This window comes from Plecotus auritus, assembly GCF_963455305.1.
Source record: "Plecotus auritus genome assembly, chromosome: 8".
NCBI classification, from domain to species: domain Eukaryota; kingdom Metazoa; phylum Chordata; class Mammalia; order Chiroptera; family Vespertilionidae; genus Plecotus; species Plecotus auritus.
The window spans coordinates 162,883,727-162,910,086 of NC_137782.1; the positions used below are offsets into that span (position 1 = coordinate 162,883,727).

The 26,360-nt window shown below is 39.0% G+C and overlaps 1 protein-coding gene across 2 annotated transcripts in view; it reads right to left on the bottom strand.

Moving 5' to 3' along the window:
- BABAM2 (BRISC and BRCA1 A complex member 2) overlaps positions 1-26,360 on the bottom strand; it is a 353,761-nt gene that overhangs the window by 284,174 nt on the left and 43,227 nt on the right. For both annotated transcript variants that reach the window (XM_080685108.1, XM_080685109.1), the window contains exon 4: positions 1,742-1,836. In XM_080685108.1, the coding sequence (XP_080541234.1) occupies positions 1,742-1,836 (95 nt within the window). The remainder of the gene's footprint in view (positions 1-1,741; positions 1,837-26,360) is intronic.

Consider the following 26,360-nt stretch of genomic DNA (forward strand, 5'->3'; position numbering starts at 1 on the left):
TTTCTTTTAGGGGTGATGACAATGTTCTAAATTTGACTGGTGATGGTTGCACAATTCAATGAATACACTAAAAACCATTTAATTATATACTTTAAATGGGTAAATTGCATGACATATAAGTTATGTCTCAATAAAGCTGTTATTTAAAAAAATTAGAGCTGTCCCCAAACTGGAAAATGACCCTTCATTGGAAATAATGTGAAGCAAAGGCAAATTGCCTTCTGTTGGGAATATTACTGTAAAAGATTAATTTAATTAGTGGTTCCCAATAGCAATTCAGACTAATACGTAAAAATTACTCAGAAAATTTAATTACTCTGGCTTCCTAAAGTATCTAACTCAGTATGCCCACTGGGTTCAGGAATCTGTATTTTTAACAAGCTCCCTAAATTATTCTAATGTATATCAAAAGTGGGAACCACTAGACTACTAAGATTCTAAATCAGTGATTTATGATTCTCTGGTATCTATGAGAGATCTATCTCTAGAGCTGGTATCTACCTAGTATTTTTCATTCACCTAAGAATTTCAAAGTCCTTAATGGCACTCACTTCCCTGAGTTATAAAGGTTTGAGTTTAGAAAGAGGTGGCTTCATCTGATGAATTAGACCACCACATATTTGTATTAACCTTATGTGTATCCTTTATTTAAGCTAATTCACTTTCTTCAGGTAAGCCCTTCAGCTCAATATGGGATGAATATATAACACACAGCATCTCCAGGCGCCATACCTAAACTACAATTTTTTTTTAAAAAAATCAGCCAAAGTAACAGTTTTTTTTTGTAATTATTAGAAATTTAGCAACAAAACCATCCTACTCCTGCCAACCATATTTTTACAACTGTGTTATAAAATTTAAGATAATTCTTTAAGTTTGGGTTAAAATTTCCTATTTAATACTTCCCCTTTTAAAAAGGGAGGGGGGCAAGATTTCCAAGTAAGTCATCAAAACTCTAAATTACAAAACTTAAATGAGACAAAAAATTCCAAAATCCAAAACTAAGAACATAGTTTTGAACAACAACAAAACTTCTTATAGTAGAGGCACCATAGCAAAATCAAACTTGGTAAGGAAAGAGACATTTTGTCTGGTCAGACTTTTTTAAACAAAATGGCATGTTTTTCTCCACCAGCCATGCAAAGCATACCATGTTTATATAAACCTCATGTGCTCTGACAAGTCCCACCACCCCCTTCTCTACCTTCATTCCAGAGACATCTTACTTCATCTGTAAAGCTTTGGGTCTTGTGGACTTAATCTGATCTTTACCCTTCTGATAATAATAGTGAGATAATACGAATTCAAGTCCAAATTTGACACTTTCACTTATATTACAAAAAAAAAAAAGGCCTCTCAGCCAAAAAACACTCCTCTAACAAGCCCTGTGATGAAGTGTTAGTAAACATTAGAAAATTGATTGCAGGCATGAAATATTAAGTTAAAACAAAGAAAATGTTTTCAACATGTCTCAAGCTGGAGTAAAAATATTTTAACCAATATGCTAGAGACTTTCATTAATTCAAAATAGTCTGAAAGTAAAGCTGCAATGAAAAAATAAAAACACCCCTTACTTAAATTCTTTTAGCACATAAAGAGTTGTACTTACTTCACAAAACAGAGAAAAAAGTGGTGGAAAAAGTCCATGTTTGGCAAATTTAACTATTAAGCAATTGTCAAAAGCTAATTTTATTTTCTTTCAACAAATGAAGAATATCCAAATGAGCCTGCAGTTACTCACATGCAGAGCCGAGGGGTCTGGCAGGAATTCAGCATCTTCTCCAAAGATAAAATCAGGGGGCAGCTCTGGGTATTGGGCATTGAAAATTATATCCCCTGAAATAAAAGAAAATGTCAGACCCTTCTCATTTCCTTGTTAAGGTATAACATTCTGAGGAATGCACCAGAAAAACTTCTGGAAGACGTTTATGTTAGACAAAAAAAAAATTTGAAAAACACTTTCCAAATGATTAATTCTCCAAACAAAAGAACTGATATCCTCTTTCAAATTAACATCCACAACACGAATCAAAAAATTTTAATCTCCTAACACACTGTAAATATAAATACACAGTAGGAAGGTATAAGCAGCCACATACAAAATACATGGAGATATTTTTGTAGGAAATGTTATTGTCCAGTCACTGCCTGCTAATTAACAGGCCTTGAACAAGGACTGACGCTCTAAAGATACAGTGCTTTCCTGCAAGAAATCCTATGTAATAAAGCAGTAATATGCAAATTGACCATCACTCCAACACACAAGATGGCCGTACCCCATGTGGTCAAAGATGGCCACCCCCATGTGGACACAAGATGGCCACCACAAGATGGCTGGCAGGGGAGGGCAGTTGTGGGCGATCGGGCCAGCAGGGGAGGGCAGTTGGGAGGGATCAGGCCTGCAGGGGAGGGCAGTTGCAGGTGACCAGGTCTGCAGTGGAGGGCAGTTGGGGGCAACCAGGCCGGTGGGGGTGGGAAGTTAGGGGTGACCGGGCCGGCAGGGGAGGGCAGTTGGGAGCAACCAGGCCTGCAGGGGAGGGCAGTTGGGAGGGACCAGGCCTGCAGGGGAGGGCAGTTGGGGGGGACCAGGCCTGCAGGGGAGGGCAGTTGGGGGCAACCAGGCCTGCAGGGGAGGACAGTTAGGGGCGACCAGGCCAGCGGGGGAGGGCAGTTGGGGATGACCAGGCCTGCAGGGAAGGACAGTTAGGTGTGACCAGGCCGGCAGGGGAGAGCAGTTAGGGGTGACCAGGCCAGCAGGGGAGGGCAGTTAGGGGCAATCGGGCCGGCAGGGGAGCAGTTAGGCGTCAATCAGGCTGGCAGGGGAGTGGTTAGGGGGTGATCAGGCTGGCAGGCAGAAGCAGTTAGGGGCAATCAGGCAAGCAGGCAGGCGAGTGGTTGGGAGAGGGATATTCGACTGCCCATTTAGGCCCGATCCCACCGGGCAGTCAGACATCCCTCAAGGGGTCCCAGATTGGAGAGAGTGCAGGCTGGGCTGAGGGACACCCCCCCCCCTCCCCCCGCAATGCATGAATTTTGTGCACCGGGCCTGTAGTTAAACATATAGATCTTTGGTATAATAGAAAGAACATTTGGCTTGGAATAAAAAAAGTCAGGTTTATAGCCATAACGTCTCCTAATTATTTATTATTCAAATCATCTTGGGCAAGTTGTAACTTCTTTACACTTCAGTTTCCTCATCAGTAAAAGTGGGATATAAGATCACTAACTTCACAGATTTGTTGTGAGGATAAAGAGACCAAACACATGTGAGGGTAAAAGAGCACCATGTGTCTGGTATATAGCAAGCACTCAATAACTGATAAGGGAATACTAGTGTTGTTATTACTAGTATTATTTTGAAACATGACAAATTACAAAGCCTCCTTAGCAAATTTGTGTTGTAAATTCTCCTACCTCTCTGTTCCTTTCCTGTCTCCTTCTTTAGCTCCCTTTTTATTCCCTCCACTCACCCCAAGAATCAGTCCTCACCATTCTGCTAATACAAATAAGCAGATTAGTACGCCAATAATCTAACACACATATACTGGGTTCTAGTATATAAGAGTATGTATACTTGTGTACTTGCATACCATATATCCATACACACACATACAGTTATATCAGTCCAATAATTTTTACTGCTTAAACAGTATTTTCATGGTGATATCCAAATTTAAACATTTAGACTTTAGTTCTCATTTGAGCCTTTCTACCTCTATGTACTATGTATTTCAATGTCAAACTCCACAAGTCTAAAAACATGCTCCTCACTGTCCCTTTTCTCATCCCTTTCTTCCCCTAGCTGATTTCCCTATTTCTAGGGATGGCACTGCTATTCCTTAACCATTATGCTGAAGCTTTGGTATCATCTTCAACCCTACCTGTGTCCTTTATACACATAGAAAACAAAATGTTTCTCATATGGATATGTCCCACTGCTCACAGCTCTATCCAAGCCCAGATGACCTAGTCCAGTGGTCAGCAAACTCATTAGTCAACAGAGCCAAATATCAACAGTACAACGATTGAAATTTCTTTTGAGAGCCAAATTTTTTAAACTTAAACTATATAGGTAGGTACATCGTTATTAACTTAATTAGGGTACTCCTAAGCTGGCCTTTGCTAAAAACGTCCTCAATCTGATTGAGGTACACTCAAGGGGTCAAAGAGCCGCATGTGGCTCGCGAGCCACAGTTTGCCGACCACTGACCTAGTCCATATATTCATGCATCCAGTGAACAAACAGTTAAACTCTGCTCTAGGCTCTATGCTAGGCACTAAAGACCAAGCAAAGAACTCTGCTCTTAAAGAGTTGGCAGGACTAGAATAATTCAGTTATGACCATATCCTCTTAAATGGTCTCCTAATACCAGTTTCCCTCCAGCCCATAATACATACTATCACAAAGTAAATCTTCTTAAAGTACTGCTTTGCCCCAAAACTTCCTAGCTAAAAAGAAAATCTAAATGATTCTCTAATGTCAAATGGAGTGAGGGCAAGCTTTTCCAACTGGCATTAAGGCTTCCAAAATACAATGTTCCTATTTATTTTTCCATTCTTCTCTCTATCTATAAGCCAATACCAATTTTCTAGTCCAGTTGATATGATCCACTCACTGACCTTCAAATACTATGACATGTAGTTGAAATGCTCTTATCCCTTCCTCAGTTCTTACCCATCCTTTACGAGCCCACTTAATTATCTTTTCTTACATAAAGGCTTCCCTAATAAATTCAGAACTGATCATTGTTCCTTATGAAATTCAGCAATACTATTTGTTTATGTCATTCACTTGAGTATTGAAATGTAGTTCTATTATTTTTATTGTTTCATTAATTTTACAATTCATAATAAACACACCCTATAATGTGAGCACTGTGATACACACTGTGTTAATACAAAGATGGTTATCCTCAAGGAGCTTACATTTTGTGAGAGAGACAAGACATAAACTTGATCTTCCTAAATATCTTGTAAGCATTCAGAAAACAAGCATGCTCTTATATTTATTTCATGTCTCTGACAAAGCAAAATGCAACACATATAGAATAGATTCAAGAAATGCTCAATATATGAAAGAAATTCTATTCTCTACATTGAATATCTAAGTACTGACAAAATCTACAGTAAAGAATAAAGTATAGAAGAGTTATTACTTCTACCACTTTCTGTAAGGAATAAATTTGAGCAAGAATATATCCTTCAGAAATTGGGTTTAGAATTAAATTATCAAAAGTTAGTACCAAAAGAAAAGTTGGTACAGCCCTGGCTAGTGTTGCTTAATAGTTATAGCACTGACCCGCCCATCAAAGGGTCGTAGGTTCGCTTCCCAGGCAAGGGCACATACCTGAATTGCAGATTCAATCCCCAGCCCCAGTCGAGGTGTTTGCAGGAAGCAACCAATTGATGTGTGTCTGTCTCACATCAATGTTTCTCTCTCTTCTCTCTCTTTGTCTCTCTCTCTCTCTCCCCCTCTTTCTCCTTTCCTTCATCCCTCCCTTCCTCCCACTCTCTCTAAAGTAAAAATCAATGGAAAAAGTATCTTTGGGTGAGGCTTAACAAAAAATAAAATAAAATAAATAAAAGTTACTACAATCAGTCCCTTCATCCAACCCACAATCTGGTTTTCAACTATATCTATTATGAGTTATAAAATTTCTTCAAATCTGCCAACTATAAAGCATTAATCCAAGCCAAGATGAAGAAGAACTAGTGAAAACAATACGAATGCCCTGATTATTCATTCTTATTCAACTACACCCAGCATGAACAATTCCTTAGGAGGACATGTACATTAGGATATGTTTTCAAAAGTTCTATGGCTGGCTTACTTTAGTGACCCTTAGAAAAAAAATTCATAAAGTTAATAAAGCAAAGGCATTACAGTTTTGGAAAAAGCCAAGCTAGAATCCATTGTGCCTCAATGCTCAAAAAAATAAATAGCATGTTAAATTCCAATAGAAGCAATTTTATTATTTTTGTTTCAACTGAAGACACAAAGCTTGATTTTCAAATTCTCAAAGGAGCATTGTCAGTAATACATAGTATTTCCAAACCACCAAACATTAAAAATCTGATCCAAGGATGTTCACTCTTGCCAATTCTATTCAACACTGTACTGCAACTTCTAGCCAGGACACTTAGGCAAGAAAAATTAATAAATGGCATCTAGATTCAATATAAAAATCCAAAAAAAAAATAAACTATGAGAACCAATAAATTCAGCAAGGTTTGAAAAATACAAGGTTAAATGTATAAAATCAATTGCATTTCTATACATTATCAATGAACAATTTAAAATGAAATTAAGAAAGCAATTTCATTTACAACACCATAAATAAGAATAAAATACTTAGGAATAAACTTAACAAAACAAATGTAAGATTGTACACTTAAAAACTACAGACATTGTTGGAAAATGTTAAAGAAGGCCTACATAAATGGGAGACATCTCATGTCCATGAATCAGAAGACTTAATATTGTTCAGATGACAATACTACCTAAATCAATCTACAGATTTCATATAATTCTTATCAAAATCCCTGCCTGAGTTATTTATTGCAGAAATTGACAAACCAATCCTAAAAGTCATATGTATATGCAAGGGATCCAGAATGGCCAAAAAGCAATCTTGAAAACGCAGGTTGTAGGACTTACACTTGCCAATTCAAAACTTATTCCCAATTCAAAACCACAGTAATCAAAACAGTGTGGTACTGGCATAAGTAGAGACATTCTGATCAATGGAATGGAATTCAGAGTCTAGCAATAAACTTTCACATTTATAATCAATTGATTTTGACAAAGGCACTAAGATAATTCAATGGGGCAAAGAGAAAATATTGAGTGTTGGCGAGGCTGTGGAAAAATTGGAACCCCTGTGAGCCACGGGTGGGAATGTAAACCGGTGCAGCCACTATGAAAAACAATATGGCAGCTCCTCAAAAATTTTAAAACGGAATTACCATGTAATTCAGCAATTCCACCAAAACAAGTGAAATCAGTGTTTCAAAGAGATATTTGTACACTGTTATTCCCAATATAGTAGTCCATCTAAAGCAACTGTCCATTGACAGTTAAAAAGATAAATATATACAATGGAACATTAAATTTAACCTTTAAAAGGGCATTCTGACACATGCTATTACATGAATAAAGCTTGAGAATGTTATGGTAAGCAAAATAAGCCAGTCACAAAAAGACAAGAACTGTGTGATTTTACTTTTATGAAATACCTCTGTCAAATTCAGAGACAGAAAGAAGAATGGTGGTTGGCAAGGGCTAGGGGAAAAGGAAATGGGGAGTTGTTTAATGGGTATAAAGAGTTAGTTTTGCAAAATGAAAAGAGTTATGGAGATTGGATGCACAACAATATGAATGTACTTAACACTACCGAAATGTACACTTAAAAATTATTAAGATGCTAAATTTTATGTTATGTATATTTTACCACAATTTAAAAAATTTTTTAGCCCAGCCAGCATGGCTCAATGGTTGAACATCAACCTATACACTATCAGACTAAACCAGGAGGTCACGGTTCGATTCCTGGGCAGCGCATATGCCAGGGTTGCAAGGCTCGATCCCCAGTGGGGGGCATGCAGGAGGCAGCCAATCAATGATTCTCTCTCATCGTTGATGTTTCAATCTTTCTCTCCCTCTCCCTTTCTCTCTGAAATCAATAAAAATATATATTTTTTTAAAAAATGTTTAATAAAAGGGTCTGCTATGGAGTGAATGTTTGTGTCCCCTTAAAATTCACATGTGGAGCCCCACCGGCGTGGCTCAGTGGTTGAGCATTGACCTATGAACAGAAGGTCATGGCTTGATTCCCAGGCAGGGCACATGCCACATGCCCAGGTTACCAGCTGGATCCCCAGCAGGGGGCATGCAGGAGGCAGCTGGTCAATGATTCTCATCATTGATGTTTCTATCTCTCCCTCTCCCTTCTTCTTCGAAATCAATTTACACACACACATACACACACACACACACACACACACACACAGAGTGGCCAGATTATTATGATCTCTGAATGCATAATAATCTGGTCACTCAGTGTATATCCTATATAATAAAAGGCTAATATGCAAATTGTCCCCTCGACCAAGAGTTCGACAGCAGGCAGGCTGGCCAACCGCCCATGTCCCCCACCCCTGGCCAGGCTGGCCGGACCCACCCATGCACAAATTCATGCACTGGGCCTCATATATATATATATATATATATATATATATATATATATATATATATGTATACACACACACACACACACTGAGTGGCCAGATTACTATGCATTCAGAGGTCATAATAATCTGGCCACTCAGTGTATATATGAAATTTATATGTGGAAACGTAATCCCCAATGTGATAATATTTAGAGGTAGGGCCTTTGGGAGGTGATTAGGTCATAAAGGCAGGGCCCTCAAAAATGGGATTAGGGCCCTTAATGAAAGACCCAACAGAGCTCTTTTGTGCCCTTCTGCCATGTGAGGTTACAACAAAAAAACAGACTGAACCAGGAACAAGACCCTCACCAGACACTGAATCTTCCAGTATCTTGCTCTCAGACTTCCCAGCCTCCAGAACTGTGAAAAGTAAATGTTTGCTGCTTAAGTCATTCAACATCTAATACTTTGCTATAAAAGCCCAAACAGACTAAGAGTCTTTTCAACAAATGGTGCTGGGACAATGGGATATCCTCATGCTAACCAATCAAGTTGAGTCCCTAAACTATACCAAAATTAACTCAAAATGGATCAAAGATCCAAGTGTAAGAGTGAAAACTATAGAACGCTTTGAGGAAAACATAAAAGTATATCTTTATAATTAGGTAGTGTTTTCTTACATACCAAATCAAAAGCACAAGCAACAAAAGAAAAACTAAGTTAAATGGACGTCATAAAAATGTTACACTTTTTGTCCTTCAAAGGACACTGTCTAGAAAGTGAAAAGACAACTCAGAGAATAGGAGAAAATATATGATTTGACAAATCATATGTCTGATAAAGAATTTGAACCCAGAATATATAAGGCACACTTATATATAAGACACCTCAATAATAAAAAGACAACCCAATTTAAAAATGTACAAAGGGTTTAAATAGCTATTTCTCCAAAGTAAATATGGAAATGGCCAACAAGTATATAAAAAATGCTCAACATCATTAATCATTAATCATTAATAAAATAAAAATCAAAACCACAATGAGATACCACTTCACACCTACTATGATGGCTACAATCAAAATGACATAGAATAATAGGTCTTGGTGAGGATGTGGAGAAACTTACCTTATGACCCACCAATTCCACTCCTAGGTATATACTCAAGAAAAATGAAAACATGTTCACACAAAAACCTGCACATGAGTGTTTATAGCAGCACTATTCACACTGACAAAAAGTAGAAAAAAAATAATGTCCATTGACTGAAGAATGGATAAATAAAATGTGAGGTATGTATATCATTCAGTTATTTAAAAAAAGGTACTGTTACATGCTACAATGTGGATGAACCTTGAAAACGTTATGCTAAGTGAAAACAGTCAAACACAAAAGGCCACATATATTGTATGATTATTGTATAATTTCATTTACATGAAATGTCCAGAATATGTAAATCCATAGAGACAGAAAGTAGATTAATGGTTGCCAGGGGCTCGGAAAGGAGGAAATGGGGAGCGACTGCTAACGAGTACAAGGTTTCTTTTTATGGAGATGAAAATGTGGTGGAAGAGTGCTGAAGGCTGCACAACTTTGTGAATGCATTAAAAACCACTGAATTGTACACTTCAAAGAGAGAATTTCATGGTATGTAAATTAAATTTCAATAAAGCTGTTATTTTTTAGTGTGATACAAAAATTTGTCCTACTTTAATCTTAACTTAAACAAATGAACTAGAAAGTATTTACTCAATGGTTCTGAATAAATTTATTTTTTATAAATAAAATCATCTTGAAAATGCAATTAGGGAATTCTCCCATTTTTAAAACTCTGAAATGAGCTCTTTTTAAAAACAAAGAATATTTTGATAATATTCTCTGAATACTTTAAAGATCTTTCATTTTCAAGAAGTTCCCATATGGATCCTTTTAAACAACAGTACTAGGGAAGTTAATTTCTATTTTTTTTCTTACTTTAGTTGGTACTTTTACATTTAAAGCAGCTAAAAGTATTTGACTATACAATATTTTTTAAATAAAAGATGTATACCAAATTATCACACCCTCAACTGGGAGGATCTTTTTAAAGAGAAAGAGAGAAGTTACTATAATATATATAATAAAAACATTATACAGGTATTTTTCAAAACAAGTAAATTTAAATACCTTTCAGAATCTCACTCTTACATTTCAGAATTTCTCAAACTCTTACCTTCAACCTCTAAGATCTCCTGAAACACTGTGCTCAACATCTATAGCCTCTTTGCAATAAAATGCGTCATTGTTTTCTTGCTATGGAGAACAGTCAGTAAATCAGTCAAGAACATTATTAAAAACCATGATGCACAGATGCACATACTGGACACCTGGGGAGTGATATGGGAAAGAGAAAACACAGCACCTGACCTCAAGGCGGAGATGGTGGAGAAAAGACCAACACAAATCATATAGGAAAGCAATAGCCTTGCATTTCCTTTATTTCACCCTGGAGAAGATGAAAGGAACACAAAGTACAGACTACTCAGATACTACTGCTTATTTCAACTTTCCAGAAAAAAGAAGAGTAGGCAGAAGGACAAAGAAATAAAAGTAGGATAGGGGGTGACATAAGGTGAGGTTAGAAAAAAAGTAAAGACACAAAACACCTAGAATGCCTAGCAGTTGTGATCAACTAAAAACAAAATGGTAGTTTCAAGTTTTATTTTTTATCACTCCCTGAAAATGTCCGGGCTACAATACTGGGGCCAATGCTTCATAATATGACACACTTATGAAATCACAGAAATTCCAAAACAAAAAGAATTGTTATGTATATTAACATATTTCAAGGTAGTTTTTATTTACACACCTGTGCCTTAGAAGCTGACAATTTTAATATATTCTTTTTTATTTCAGAGAGGAAGGGAGAGAAGGAGAGAGATTGAAACATCAATGATGAGAGAGAATCATTGATCAGCTGGCTCCTGCACGTCCCACACTGGGGATCAAGCCCACAACCTGGGCATGTGCCCTGACTGTGAATTGAACCGTACCTCCTGGTTCATAGGTCGACGCTCAACCATTGAGCCACTCCAACTGAGCTAGAAGCTGACAATCTTTAGAGCAGTGGTTCTCAACCTTCCTAATGCCGCAACCCTTTAATACAGTTCCTCATGCTGTGGTGACCCCCAACCATAAAATTATTTTTGTTGCTACTTCATAACTGTAATTTTGCTACTGTTAATGAATCGTAATGTAAATATCTGTGTTTTCCGATGGTCTTAGGCTCTACAGCAGCAGTTTTCAACCTGTAGCAACGAAAATAATTTTATGGTTGGGGTTCACCACAGCATGAGGAACTGTATTAAAGGGTCGCGGCATTAGGAAGGTTGAGAACCACTGCTTTAGAGGATATCAACATCATCTCAGGAAGGCCCTATCCCAGGTTGCAGAGTGAGCCATCATCCTGATCCCAGTCACAGAAGGAACACAGCTTGTCCACAGGCTCCTTTCCTTATTCTTACCACTGAAATAGCATCTACCTTAAAGTGTGTGTGTGTGTGTGTGTGTGTGTGTGTGTTAATCCTCACCCAAGGATATTTTTCCACTGATTTTTAGGGAGAGTGGGAGAGAGGAAAAGACAGAGAGAAACATCGATGTGAGAAAAACACATCAACTGGTTGCCTCCTGCACGAGTCCGACCAGGGCCTGGGCTGGGGAGGAGCCTACAACCAAGGCACGTGCCCTTGACCAGAATCGAACCCAGGACCCTTTGTTCCGCAGGCCGATGTTCTATCCACTGAGCCAAACGGGCTAAGGCATACCTTAAAGTTTAAATAACTGCCAGGAAAATATAGTTTCAAATATAGTTTTGCCAATGATGGAAGAATTATTCCTCAGTTGCTACATAAAATGGTTATATACTGAAACTCCAAGTATGGAAAGTAAGCATCAGACAAGAACCTTGTGGGAATGCCAGCTGAAGGAGATTCTCAAAGGGAAGGTGGGTTCAAGCAATAATTTGACAAAAGACTTCAGAGAGGTGACTCATTGCCAAGAGTTCAAACTCTTGATAGTGTTTCCTTATACTGAAATTTAATCTCTCTTTCTCTTAAAATTTCATCCACTACTTCTTAGGAATTTATGGAACAGTTCTAGTTTCACTTTAATATCATAGACCTTCTACTCCCTTTACCGGCAGCTCTTGTGACCTCTCTTTCAACCCTACCATGAGTCACATCTTGACCAGGCTAAATACCTCAGTTTCTTTCACTATACCTCATATGACTTGGTCTCAATTTCTTTTATCATCCATGCCTCTCTTCTCTGCAGGTGTACCAGTTTGTGTAAATCTTCTTAGAGGATAATACCCAGAACTAACCATAATCTAAAGAGCACAGAATCAAGTTCAAAAATCCATGCCTTTATTTTAGATACTAACCTTCTATTAAAAAAAAATACCACTGGAAATTGAAATAGCTTTCTCTAGCAGACACATCAGTGTTGACTAGTATTATGCTTCCTATCAACTAAGAGCCCCAAGACTTTTATATACATACTAGAGGCCCGGTACACAAAAATCCGTGCACTCAGAGGGGTCCCTCAGCCCGGCCTGTGCCCTCTCACAGTCCAGGACCCCTCAGGGGATGTCCACCTGCTAGCTAAGGCCCGCTCCCCAGGGGAATGGACCTAAGCTGGCAGTCAGACATCCCTCTGGCAGCCTGGGAGCGCTTGGAGGATGTCTGACTGGTGGCTTAGACCCACTCCCATGGGGAACGGGCCTAAACCATAGTCGGACATCCTTAGCGCTGCCAAGGAGGTAGGAGAGGCTCCCACCACCGCCGCTGCACTCGCAGCCATCAGCCTGGCTTGTGACCAAGTGGAGCTCCCCCTGTGGGAGCGCACTGATCACCAGGTGGCAGCTCCTGCATTGAGCATCTGCCCCCTGGTGGTCAGTGTGCGTCATAGCGACCAGTCTTTCCACCGTTAGGGCCAATTTGCGTATTACCCTTTTATTATATAGGATACTCTGTTGTTAAGTCACACAATCTTCTTTTTTTTTTTTTTCTTTTTTTTTTTTAGTCTTCATTCTTAATTTGGACAGCAAAACTTCAGAATGTACTTCAGGGTTTTAAATTTGTCCCTGTTATATATTTCAATCTTGTTAGATTTACCTCTCTGTTTACAGCTCAGCATAGTATTCTTAGATTCTATTCCAATTTTGGGTTGGCGCTCCCGGTTTCCAGTTATAAACAGACAGGCTGAACATGCTTCTGGAAAACTCTCTCTCTCTGGCAGACTGGGTTCAATTAATCAGTACCTCATGGGTACTGATTAATTTAAATAATTTAAATAATATTTACTCAATAATACTACAAACCTAGAACATTCATTACAAGAATACCACAAAGAAACTTATCAAGTACTTCAAAGATATACTCTGCTTTCCTACAAATTCAGAGATAGTGCCAATGATTCCATTGTATAGCACACTTTATGTCTTAAGAGGTAGAATTTCTTTTCCTATGTCAAGGAAAAGAATTATGGTATCTGAGAGTTGAGATAATTTGTATGACACAGGCCCTCAAGAAATATCTGTTAAAAAAAAAAAAAAAAAAAAAAGGATGATCCCGACCAGTGTGACTCAGTGGTTGAGTGTCAACCAATGAACCAAGAGGTCATGGTTCGATTCTGGTCAAGGGCACATGCCTGGGTTGTGGGCTCAATCCCCAGTGGGGGGCATGCCGGAGGCAGCGATCGATGATTCTCTCTCATCATTGATGTTTCTGTCTCTCTCTCCCTCTCCCTTCCTCTCTGAAATCAATTAAAAAATATATTTTTAAAATATGAAAGTGGGGGAGATTAAATGCAAGTCATTTACATTGGCCTCCTTTCTACATAAGACTTCCTTCTATCAGACCCCTATCTCTAGACTGAGACCACATCTAATCTTTCTTTGCATTTCTAGTACCTGAGGCTATGCTGTACAACAGAAATATATTTCATACACATAATTTAAAACTTACTAGTGGCCACATAAAAAGAGTAAAAGGAAAAGGATGAAATTAAGTTTCTAATTATTTTTTTAATTTATACAGTAACATTCACTTTTATAGTTATGAATTTTATCACATGCATAGATTCACATACATAGATTTATATAAACACCAAAATTAGGAATCAGAACAATTCTATAACCCTCCCAAATTTCCTCTTGCTATCCCTTTGTGGTTAAACTTTCCCACCATCCCTCATCCCCAGCAACGTCTGATACGCACTCTCTCAATTCAGTTTCACCTTTTCCAGAATGTCATATTGAGAGAGGCTAGTAAGCCAGGAGAATGGAATAGGGAAACTGAAACAGACAGTTAAACAGTCAAGCAATTTATTGCCATCTAGTAAATCGAAAATTCCCATATTCTGAAACCAAGGACACTTAAGAGTAAATGATTTACATTTCTCTTCTCCAAGCAGAGGGTAAATAGCTTAAATCACCCTACTCAAGGAAGACAGAGAGCAAAAATCCAATCAGAACCATTTGCCAACCACACCCAAGAACAGATAAAGTTAAGGGTTTGGTGCAGCAGCATAAAGCTGATTATATTGATATCTACCCCAAGACCTCCTCTAAAACCCCAGCCTTTAAAAACTATCAAAATGAAGATCCCAACATGTGCTTTCCCTCCTACAAGCATGCCCAAACCTTCCCCTCTTCTTCCCCCACAGGCATGCATCTCCTAAACTCTAAGGGTTCCCAAAAGACTTGCAACCAGCGGAGCAATTGGGCAGCGGCAGCTCGTTCCAGCCTGACCCCCTGAACCTGTCTCTGACTTTTCACTCTGAGTTCAATTAATCAGTACCTCACTCAACCACTGAGTCAAATTATAAGGCCCTGCTCTTATACTTTCTTTGCCCATTGTTTTTACTGAGTTGGTTCTTTTCTTATTGTTGACTTTTGAGAGCTCTTTATGTGTTCTAGAAATCTGTCCTCTGTAAGATATGTTATTTGTAATTCCAGTAACAATATAAATGGAACCACGTAGTATGTAACCTTTTGAAACTGGCTTCTTTCACTTAGCATATGGTATTTAAGAATCAGCCAAACGTATTGATACATTTAAGTACATGTATCAATCGTTTGTTCTTTTTTATAGCTGACTATTATTCCATTGTATGGATGTAGAATAATTTCTTTATTCATTTACCCCAGTGAAGGATATCTGAGTTAGTTCTGTTTTTTTATTATGAATAAAGCTGTTACAAACATCCATGTACTGTACATGCTGTGTGAATATAAAATTTTTGTTTATAGAAAAATGATTATCATTTCTAGATAAATACTTAAGAGTGGAATCACTAGGTCATATGAAGAAGTACATATCTTTAACCTTAAAACAAACTGCCAAACTGTTTTCCAGAATAGCTGTTCCATTTAACAGTCACACAAATAATGCACGGGAGTTCCAATTGCTACACATTCTCACCAACACTTGATATGGTCCATTTGCTGTTGTTATTGTCCTTATTTTTAGTCCTTCTAAGAGGTGTGTCATGACATCTCATTCTGGTTTTAATTTCTATTTCCCTAATGACTAATGAAATTAAGCATCTTTTCATATGCTTATTTGCTATCTGTATACCTTCTCTGGTGGAGTGTGTTCAAATGTATTGCCCATTGTTTTTTATTCAGTTGTTTCTTTTCTTATTGTTAACTTTTTTTTTAATCCTCACCTGAGGGTATTTTTCCATTGATTATGAGAAAGAGAGAGGAAGAGAGAGGGAAAGACAGAGAGAAAAATTGATGTGAGAGAAACACACCTATTGGTTGCCTCCTGCACTCGTCCAGACCAGGGCCTGCGCAAGGGAAGAGCCTGCAACCGAGGTACGTGCCCTTTTCCAGATTGAACCCAGGACCCTTCAGTCTGCTTGTCAAAGCTCTATCCACCGAGACAAACCATCTAGGGCTTATTGTTGACTTTTAGAGCTCTTTGTATGCTCTGGAGATCTGTCCTCTGTCAGATATGTTATTTGAAAGTATTTTCTCCCACTGTACCTTATCTTTTCGTTCTCTTAACAGTATCTTCAGCACAGCAAGTTTCTAAATTGGTGAAATCCAATTGATTAACTTTTTTTTTAATATATTTTATTGATTTTTTACAGAGAGGAAGGAAGAGGGATAGAGAGTTAGAAACATCGATAAGAAACATCGATCAGCTGCCTCCTGCACACCTCCTACTGGGGATGTGCCCGCAACCAAGGTACGTGCCCTTGACCGGAATCGAACCTGGGACCCTTCAGTCCACAGGCCGACGCTCTATCCACTGAGCCAAACCGGTTTTGGCTGATTAACTTTTTTCTTTGATGATTTGTTTTTCATGTTGTATCTGAGAATGCATTGTCTAACTAAAGTCACAAAGACTCCATCCTATGTTGTCTTCTCAGAGCTTTATAGTTTGAAATTTTACATTTCAGAATGTAACTTATTTGGGTTATTTTTTGTACATGGTTTAAGATAAAGATTAAGATTTTTTTTTGCATACAGATGCCTGATTGTTCTAGCACCAGTTGCTGAGAAGACTATCCTTTTTCCATCAAAGTGTCTTTGCATTGTGAAAAATCAATTAATCATATGTACATGGTTCTATTATTTACCTTCCAATTTAGTTTTACTGATCTGTGTCTATTCTTTTGCCCATACTGCACTGCCCTTGAAAATGAGTCTTAAAATTAAGTAGTTTAACTTGTGCAACTTCATTCTTCTTTTCAAAATTTATTTGCTTTTCTAAGTCCTTTGCCTTTCCAAATAAATTTTAAAATCATCTTGTCAATACCTATAAAATCCTGCTGGGATTTTGATGGGTATTACATTTAAACTATAGATTAACTAAGGGAAAATTGACTTAACTATATTCTGTCTTCTAATCCATGAATACATATTTCCATTTATTGACGTTTTTTATTTCTTGTATCTGATATAGATCCTGAACATATCTTACTAAATTTATAACTAAATTTTTCTTTCTGTTTTTGTTAGATGGTAGCTATTTTAAAGGCACTGTTTGTAAATTTTCTTTCCAAATGTTCTTGCTAGTATAAAAATAAAAATAAAAATAAAAAGGCTGCTTTTCCTATATTGATTTGTATCCTGAAATCCTGGAAAACTCACTTAATTCTAGAAGTTTTGAAATTTCTTGGAATTTTCTACATAAACAATCATGTCATATGTGATTAGAGGCAGTTTTATTTATTTATATCCAATCTGTATGCCTTTTATTTCTTTTTCTTGCTTTATACAATGCCTATGCCTTTCAGTGTAATGTTATATCAGAGTTGAGAAAGTGAACACACTTGCCTTGTTCTCAATCTTAGGAAGAAAGCATTTAGTCTTTCACCATGTACGTATGATGTTAGTTGTAACTTCTGTGTAGATGTCCTCTATCAGGTTCAGATTGAGAAAATTCTCTTCTATTCCTATACCATTAAGAGTTTTTATCATGAACATGTTTTGAATTTTGTTAAGTGTTTTTTTCTGCATCTATTGATATGATCATATGGTTTCTCTTATATTAGTCCATAAATATGGAGAATAACATTGATTGACTTTCAAATGTTGAATCTTTTGTTTATTCCCAGGATAAAACCCACATGGGCATGATGCATTTTTTTTTCCTGCTCGATTCCATCTATATATATAAAAAGCCAGTGACCAGAATGTTGTAACGACCGAAACGACCGGTCGCTATGATGCCCACTGTGGCCAGTGAACCAGCCCAATCAGGGGGTTCGGCTGGCTGGCCAACCTCCCACGACCCCTCCCCCTGGTTGGCCCCACCCCTGATCACCCCCAACCCCAATAGGGGGCAGGGCCAGCCAGCCAACCACCTGCAGTCCCTCCCCCAGCCAGCTCTGCCCCGGATCGGCCCCCCCACTCTGATCAAGGGCAGGGCTGACCGGCCAACACCCATGGTCTCTCCCCCAGGCCGCTGGCCCCCCATCCCATTCCAGGGTGGAGCCAGGTGGCCCACTGCCCACAACCCCTCCCCACAGCCGGCCCCACCCCCAATCAGCCCCCATCACCCCAATCGGCCCGCGGCCCCTCCCTCAGCCATCCCCGCCCCTGACCGGCCTCCCCCAACCCCCGACACCAATCGAGGTGGGGCTGGTTGACCAACCTCCCACAGCCCTTCCCCCAGCTGCTGACCCCAGATCGGCCTCCCACACCCTATTCGGGGGTGGGGCCAGCTGGCCCACTGCCCACAGCCCTTCCCCATGGCCAGCCCTGCCCCCAATCGGCCCCCCCACCCCAATTGGCCAACCTTTCACCATCTCCTCCTCCCAACAGGCCCGGCCCCAATCTGCCCCCACTGGGGCCAGGCCAGCTGGACCCCACCTGCACAAATTCGTGCACTGGGCCTCTAGTTTGCTAATAATGCTTTTAAAGTTTTGCTTCTCTCTTCAAATGAGGGATGTTGGTCTATAGTTTGTTTTGTTTTGTTTTTTCTTGTACTTTCTTTGACTGATTTTGGTATCAGGAGAATGCTGGCCTTATAAGATGAGCTGGGAAATTTTGCATCCACTTTAATTTCTGGGAGAAATTGTGTAGAATTGGTGGTATTTATTCCTTAAATATTTGGTAGAATTCACTTGAAGCAATCTGGACCTGGAGTTTTACTTTTGAAAGATTTTTTTTTAACTATGAATTCAATTGTTTTAACAGATGTAGGACTATTCAGAATATCTACTTCTTCTTGAGTAAGTTTTGAAATCTTCCAAGGAATTTCATTTCATTTAAGTTGCCAATGAATTGGCATAACATTATGTTCAAAATGAAAATGCTAGACCATCTTCTGTGAACTTGTTTCAAATGTCAGTACTGTTTTCAAAGCCTTATAATGCTATTCTGGTTTTCCCCAAGTGTGTTACTGAGAAACCAGTCTGGAATCTGGCCACTGAACTACAATACAGTTCAATTCTCAAAGCCTTTGCTATATTCATTCTGCCCAGTTCCATACATGTGCAGCTCAAGAATAAGCCTGGCCCTGGCGCTTTGTCTCAATAGATAGAGCATCAGCCCACAGACTAAAGGGTCCTGGGTTCAATTCAGGTAGAGTAGGTACTTGGTTTCAGGCTCCATCCCCAGCCCTAGTTGGGGCACCAGCAGGAGGCAACCAACCATGTGTCTCTCTCACATCAATGTTTCTCTGTTTCTCCCTCTCCCTTCCACTTACTTTTTACAAAAAAATCTACACTAATAAAAGAGTAAGATGCAAATTGACCATACCTTTGTGACGCCCATCAGCCAATCAGGAGTGAGTATGCAAATTAACCCAACAAAGATGGAAGGTTAATTTGCATACGCAGGCACTGAGAGGCCGGGGGCAGAGCAGGATGCCCTGGGCAGCATGGGAAGGCGGAAAGGCGGCTCCGGGCCAGAGTGAAAAGGCGGCTCTGGCCAGAGCGAAGGCGGTGCCAACAGCCAGGTTAAGGAAGGCCCATTCTTGCACGAATCTTTGTGCATCAGGCCTCTAGTCAATGGGATAAATATCCTTAAGTGAGGATTAACAAAAAAGAATAAGCCTGAGACTTCATACATAAATTAAGGATCCTGTCCTCCTCTCTGTGATTTCCTTCTATACTGTCTTGCTCCCAGACGAGCCATTCTTCAAGTACTCCATAGCCACTGTGGCGAGTAGCAACCATGTTGAAAAGCAGAGATCTAGAGGATAAAATGGAAAGAACAAAGGGAAGAGAAGGGAAAAAGCTCATCCATTTTTCCGTGACCACTTCTAGGTAAAATGTGCTCACTTCTTCATAGGCAGCACATTCTATTGCTGGGCAGTTATTAGCTGCTGGAAAAAAAGTTCTTTCTTATATCTGAAAAAAATATATGGGGTTAAAATCACTTCTATTAATGCTAGTTCTACCTTAAGCATTATTCTACATGGTATTATTCTACAAAGGACCCTTTCTATTAGTCTTCCCTTCTCCAAGTTAAGAGTGCCCAGTCATTTACAGTGGTTTACAATAAAAGACAGTTCTCAGAAAACTGAGCTACATGATTCTTAGGTATATCATAGGGAATCTGCTATGTTGCCGACTCTTAGAAACTTAAACTAATTAGAAAAGGGGTATCATGTCCTATCTTCAGATGTTATATTATGTTTTAAATGAACCTTTAACCTTATACTTCTGTATATTTATTTCAGTGCATAAAATAACAATATTTTAAGCCAAATGCTATGATTTAGCATTACTTTATTGAGTAATAAGCATTCTACTGTAGAAATTTTTAGTCTTAATAATTTTCTAATGTGTATTCATAAAACTGTTTCATTAATACAATTTATTACCAATTCTTTTTTAATTATTACAGTGCATCTGACCCCATAAAAAGAAAGTAAGTTTTCTCAATCTTTCTATGATTTTGTTTGTGGTTTTTTAAAGTAGCTAGGAATGAAATATGATTTTAAAAATAAATCAGTAATGATGATATCATGCAATAGTAAAAAACTGAGAAAATAACAAACTTAGCATGTAAGCTTGATTTTTATAGATACACACAAACCATTAATTTAAATGGTTTAATACCTCAAAAAATATTACAATGTCAGTAACAAAAAAAGAATTAAAAGATTCTGCCCCAATACATCAGAATGGAGCAGCTCTGACTGGCTGGTAAAGAAGCTGATGGCGGTATAGCTGTATAGCGCCAACTGAATGAAGATTCCAGGCATTCCTTTAGAAGCACTGGCTCGGGTGGCAGGGACACAGTGCAGGCAGGCAGTTCAGTGCAGGGGACAGATAGCTTAGTGCAGGCTTCTCCCTGAAGTGCAGTTTGCATTAGAGGCCCCTGTATAGAAATGGCTACTAATCTTTTGTTGTTGTTGTTGTTGCTGGGCGGGGGAGGGGGATTAAATATATTTTTATTGATTTCAGAGAGAAAGGGAGAGGAAGAAAGAGACAGAAACATCAATGATGAGAAAGAATCACTGATTAGCTGCCTCTTGCACACCCCACGCAAGTGCCCTGACCAGGAATTGAATCGTGACCTCCCGGTTCATAGATCGATGCTCAACCACTGAGCAACACCAGCCAGGCTAAGCTCTATTTTTCTAAATCTGAGCCCAGTTAGCCACCAGGAGCCTTTCTCAGTAGGTGTCTTCTTCTTCAAGGTCCACAATACCCACCTACCAAGGACACCACTAAAGAAACTGCTACAATGGGTAGCAGATTAGATGAAATCCAAGGGTCTTTAGCTCTAAAAATAAAGTTCTTCCACATCAGTTAATTATTAGGATGACATAACTTCTGGCAAATCCATGTCTCTCTTTTTTTTTTTTTTTTTTAATCCTCACCCGAGGATTTCTCCATTGATTTTTAGGGAGAGTGGAAGAGAAAGGGAAAGACAGAGAGAAACATCGATGTGAGAGAAACACATCGATTGGTTGCCTACTGCAATGGGCCCTGACCAAGACCCAGGCCGGGGAGGAGCCTGCAACAGAGGTACATGCCCTCGAGCAGAATCCAACCTGGGACCCTTCAGTCCGCAGGCCTGACGCTCTATCCACTGAGCCAAACTGGCTAGGGCTCCATGTCTCTTAAGAAGAACTGTAGCAAGACTTATAGGTTGAGGAGAGACTATTCTACTTGAATTAAATTTGTTTTTGATAATATCTAATTTCTTTCAGATTCCTTCCAATCCTAACGTAAAATAAAACTGGGTACTTAACATTTAAAGCATATGCTAAGGTTAGAGTATTTTGACAATTGCATTTCTAAATAAATTTTAAGATTTTTTAAAAAAACAATTTTTTTCATTCACAGTTGCCCCGAGTTTAGCTATACATAGCCAGTCCATCTTATTTTCTGGACCTTTCAGTTATCTTGACCTTTAAGTTTTCTCCCTTCATCTTTCCCACATTAAAGAAAAAGATCCAATTGATTTTAGAAAGTGGTTCAAAATTGTTTTAATTTACCATCTGATTGCAAATTAAACCAGTTTTTAGTATATCAAAAGGATATAATTAAGACAATTAAAGATATATCAGGACAGATAATAAGACCTGAATCATAAAGCCATGTTACTAGATCAAGGTTCAAAAATAAAATCACAGCCCTAGCTGGTTTGGCTCAGTGGATAGAGCATCGGCCTGCAGACTGAAGGGTCCGAGGTTTGATTCCGGTCAAGGGCACGTGCCTGGCTCGATCCCCAGTAGGGGGCATGCAGGAGGCAGCCGATCAATGATTCTCTCTCATCATTGATGTTTCTATCTCTCTCTCCCCTCTCCTTTCCTCTCTGAAATTAATAAGTATATATATTTTTTAAAAGTAAGATCACAGGCTAATGAGTCTTACAGACACATATAGTAAAATACATTTAAGACTATTCTCTGCATCTCAAAGCTGAAACTGAGCCTTTCTCTCATAAACCTGATTAACTTCTCACCCTATTTGCAGCAAATTCTGCTTGTGGTTTCTACCCGCAAAAATAAGCAAAACAAAAATAACCAACTACAAGTTATTACTCTTCAAGCGTCCAAGAGAGTTCCACACAAAAGTAGAAGTTTGTCCGTTAATATCCCAATCAGCTATTGGTCAACTGATGGATGGCAGAAGTCATCAGCATTTGATGCTGGTTTACCTATTCAGGAATGTCATTGCTTGTTCTTATTTCTTGTATAACTCTCTCACCATGAGCACCTGATTATTCACCTTGATTTGTTCTGACCTGCTACTACTGAGAAGCACATTGTTACTGTGTGATAATAAAAGTGATATTTCTTTCCCAGAATGTTACAGTGGGGAAAGCATCAAGCCTGTACGTGGAAGCCTTGGATTTGAGTTCTGGATCCCTGACTTTCTAGTTAGTGACCTCAGGCTAGTCACTTAGACTGTATAAGTCTCTCCCCCGCCCCCCCGTCCCTCACCACACACACATAAAGCAGGATAACTGGCCTTCCAAAGCTGTTGGGAAATCAGCGCAAGATCATTTAAGTAAAAATACTTTTGAAAATATAGAATGCTATTCAATTGTAAATACTTCTTTCTAAATCCTAGCTGAATTAAACAAAGCAGAAATTTAAGGCTGATGTGGCAAAGCTTGACACAGACAAGCAACACTTGCCACAAAATCAGAAGAATTAACCACAAAATACTAGATGGTGAGGGGCAACGCACCAGTCTTTCTTTGAATCCTGAGGTCACTGTGTAACCATGTCTTTTGCTGAGCGCATCCGCCAGCACAAACCACAACCCTAGCAGCAGAATCAAACTAGCCCACAAAGAACAGCATCAGGCTGGGCCTCGTTCTTCAGCTCCCACAGAACAGTGCTTGAAGATCGTGCAAACCCACTCAAACTCTCAGGAACACTGTGAGAACCAAGCAACAGCCTTGGGAATTCATGGAGGAAGAAACACGGAATAATACTTTCTACTGTCGAATAATTCTGAAATGCCCAGCAACTGGACCCAGAAAGATGTAAAAAAAAAAAAAATAGTATGAAGGGTCCTTTGAGTTCACACACGACAGAGCTAAACAACAAGTCTAACAATTAACAAAAGCAAGTCCCGTATTCATAGAAGCTAAAGTGGGAGGAATCTATGGAAATTAATGAAAATTTAGGATGCTGAAAAATAAGGATAAATTAAAATTCTTCAAAAGTAGATATAAGAAGCTTTTCAGAAACAATGAATAAAACTATTACCAGAGTAAAAACAGTTAAAGCTACACAAGCTCTAGCCAACATTCACTGAAAATAGGAAAAAAATAAAAAATAATTAAGCAACAGAAAATGAGCAGTCTTTTAAAAGCCATGGTATCACGATGACAACTTTTCTGTTTGATAATTTAAATTTAAGTTGATGAAAACAAAGCAAAAAGACAGTCATGCTCCTGCCAGGAAAATTATGCAAGTCAGAAAGAAATCAAGCAGGGCCTGTAAGAGCAAGTTATCTACATGTGCCACAATTTTCAGGGAAGAGATGGAGAAATAAGCAAAACACAAATCACATCTCAGATACACCAAAGTCACTCCAACACGGGGGTCAGAGGGATTAAGAAATGGTGAAATGAAAGCATCTAAGAAAGACCAACTGAAATACAGTAAAGTCCCTGATAACACAGGGGCAAATTCTATCTTCTAACTATTACACATGAAGTCAAGGTTTGATATATCAGGGCTACCGTGTCATAAAAGTAATGTTCTTTTATCCAGTAATAGCATTTCAATAAGGTTCTACAGCATCTCTCTTTCTACAACCTTAATTAAAAGATTTCAACAACAAATTAGATATTTACTAAGGAAAACTACAACTTGCAGGATTCCCGGACTCGAGAGTACATTTACACATGCAGTATGTCATCCTTCACAGAAACAAAGTGACTTGCATGTGGCTGGTGGCCAGATTGCTGGATGCTACAGAAAACGAGAATCAATTCCGCCATTCAATTAACAACAGTTGCTGAGTCCTCAATGTGGACAAAAGCCCTCTGAAGCTCCAGAACTAAAACTAGATTTGTTCCCTCTCCTCTCAAGAAAGCTGCTACTTAAAGTCCCCACTCTAGAGGTAGGCTTCCTTTCATTTCCTAAAACCAGAGCAGCTTTGGGTCATTCGAAATCTTAAAGAGTCATGTTGCGGTTCAGAACTTATAAATGGAGCCACAGAGGTACAAGGCTCTCCTCTGGAGAGAATCGCCTTTCTTCTTCTGAAGGGCTGGAGTACTTCACACCTACATATTCACTACACACAAAACTCTCTTGAGGAAGGCAGACCAGGATGATAAAACCCAAGCCTCTGTTTTTCCTCACATGAGTATTTGTTAAAGGCCAGGAACTCAACCAGGCAGTCAGGCCCTCGCTAGACCTACCCCTTGCTAAGTATCTCCAACTTCACCTTTATCCAAATATAAACATAACAAAATATACATGTATTTATATAGTGAATTACCCATGCTTTCTCCTCAAAATCTACCTATTTCTTTCCTGATCCTTTTGTCTTTTCCTCCTCCCTCTGGAGACTGAACCTCTGTATCCCTGCTCCTAGTCCCATCTCTTCCACCCTCTTCCTTCTGCTCCTGTTCTTCAGTGTCTCTGTTCCAATTACTAATGCTACCTAACATACTACCCCAAAACTCAGAGGCTTAAAACAACAACCATTTTATTATGCCCACAGATTCTGTGGGTTAGAAACATGAGCAGAAGGCAGACGGTGATTCTTTAGCTCCTGACAGTGTGGAAAGAGGCCTCTCAATGGTATACAGCTGGTATATAGGCTGGTCTGAAGGGTTCAATATGGTTCCACTCACATATCTGGTGCCCAGGGCTGGGATAACTCCAAGATAAGAACTGCCAACTGCAGTGCCAACATGTGGCATGTGGCCTCTTCATGTGGCTTGGCTACCTGACAGTAGAGCAACCTCAAAGCAATCAGGTTTCATAGGTAGTGGCACCGGGCCCTGAGCACAAGTGTTCCTGCTAATGAGAATGAAGCCACCAGTATACTGACATTTATAACCCAGCCTCATTAGTCATACAACTTATTTTTATCATATTTTATTGGTCAAAATAGTCAAAACTCCACTCAAATGCAAGAGAAGAAAACTTACACACCAATTCTTGAAGTGGAAGGGGGGTGCCAAGGTCACACAGAGTATAACAGATCATGTGGGACAAGAGATACTGTTGTAGCCGTCTTTGAACAATCTGCCCCAGTCTCCTACTTCACTGACTACTGCCTTTTAGTCTAAAGTCAGGCTTAGTCTAATCAATTCTTTTTTTAAATGTCTACTCTTAGTGCTGTTCATAGTGGGCTTAGATAAAAACTAAGAAATATAAGATGGTAGTTATAGACAAGGGTAAAAGAATTAGCAAAATTTAAGGAGTAGAAAACAAATTATGTGCCCCTTAGAATAGACAACACTAGTAGAAACAAGATATTGAAAGGGAGAGCAACTGTAGAGTGGAAAATGAAAGCTGGGACAATAGAGAAGCGGGTAAAGAGAAGAGAGAATGCTGGAAAGGTTATGATGGTCCCAAACAGTGGAGGCCCTCAAAGACTGTGCTTCAGAATTTGGACTGAGTAGGTGCTCAATAATGACTGGATAATGGTCGGTCAGATGAAAGTCCTTTGAGATTTGTGGATTCTTTCTTTCCTTTCTAGAGGAGATGGTCAACCCTGCCAAAGAAGGTAAAAATTCTGATGTTTGAGTGTGACC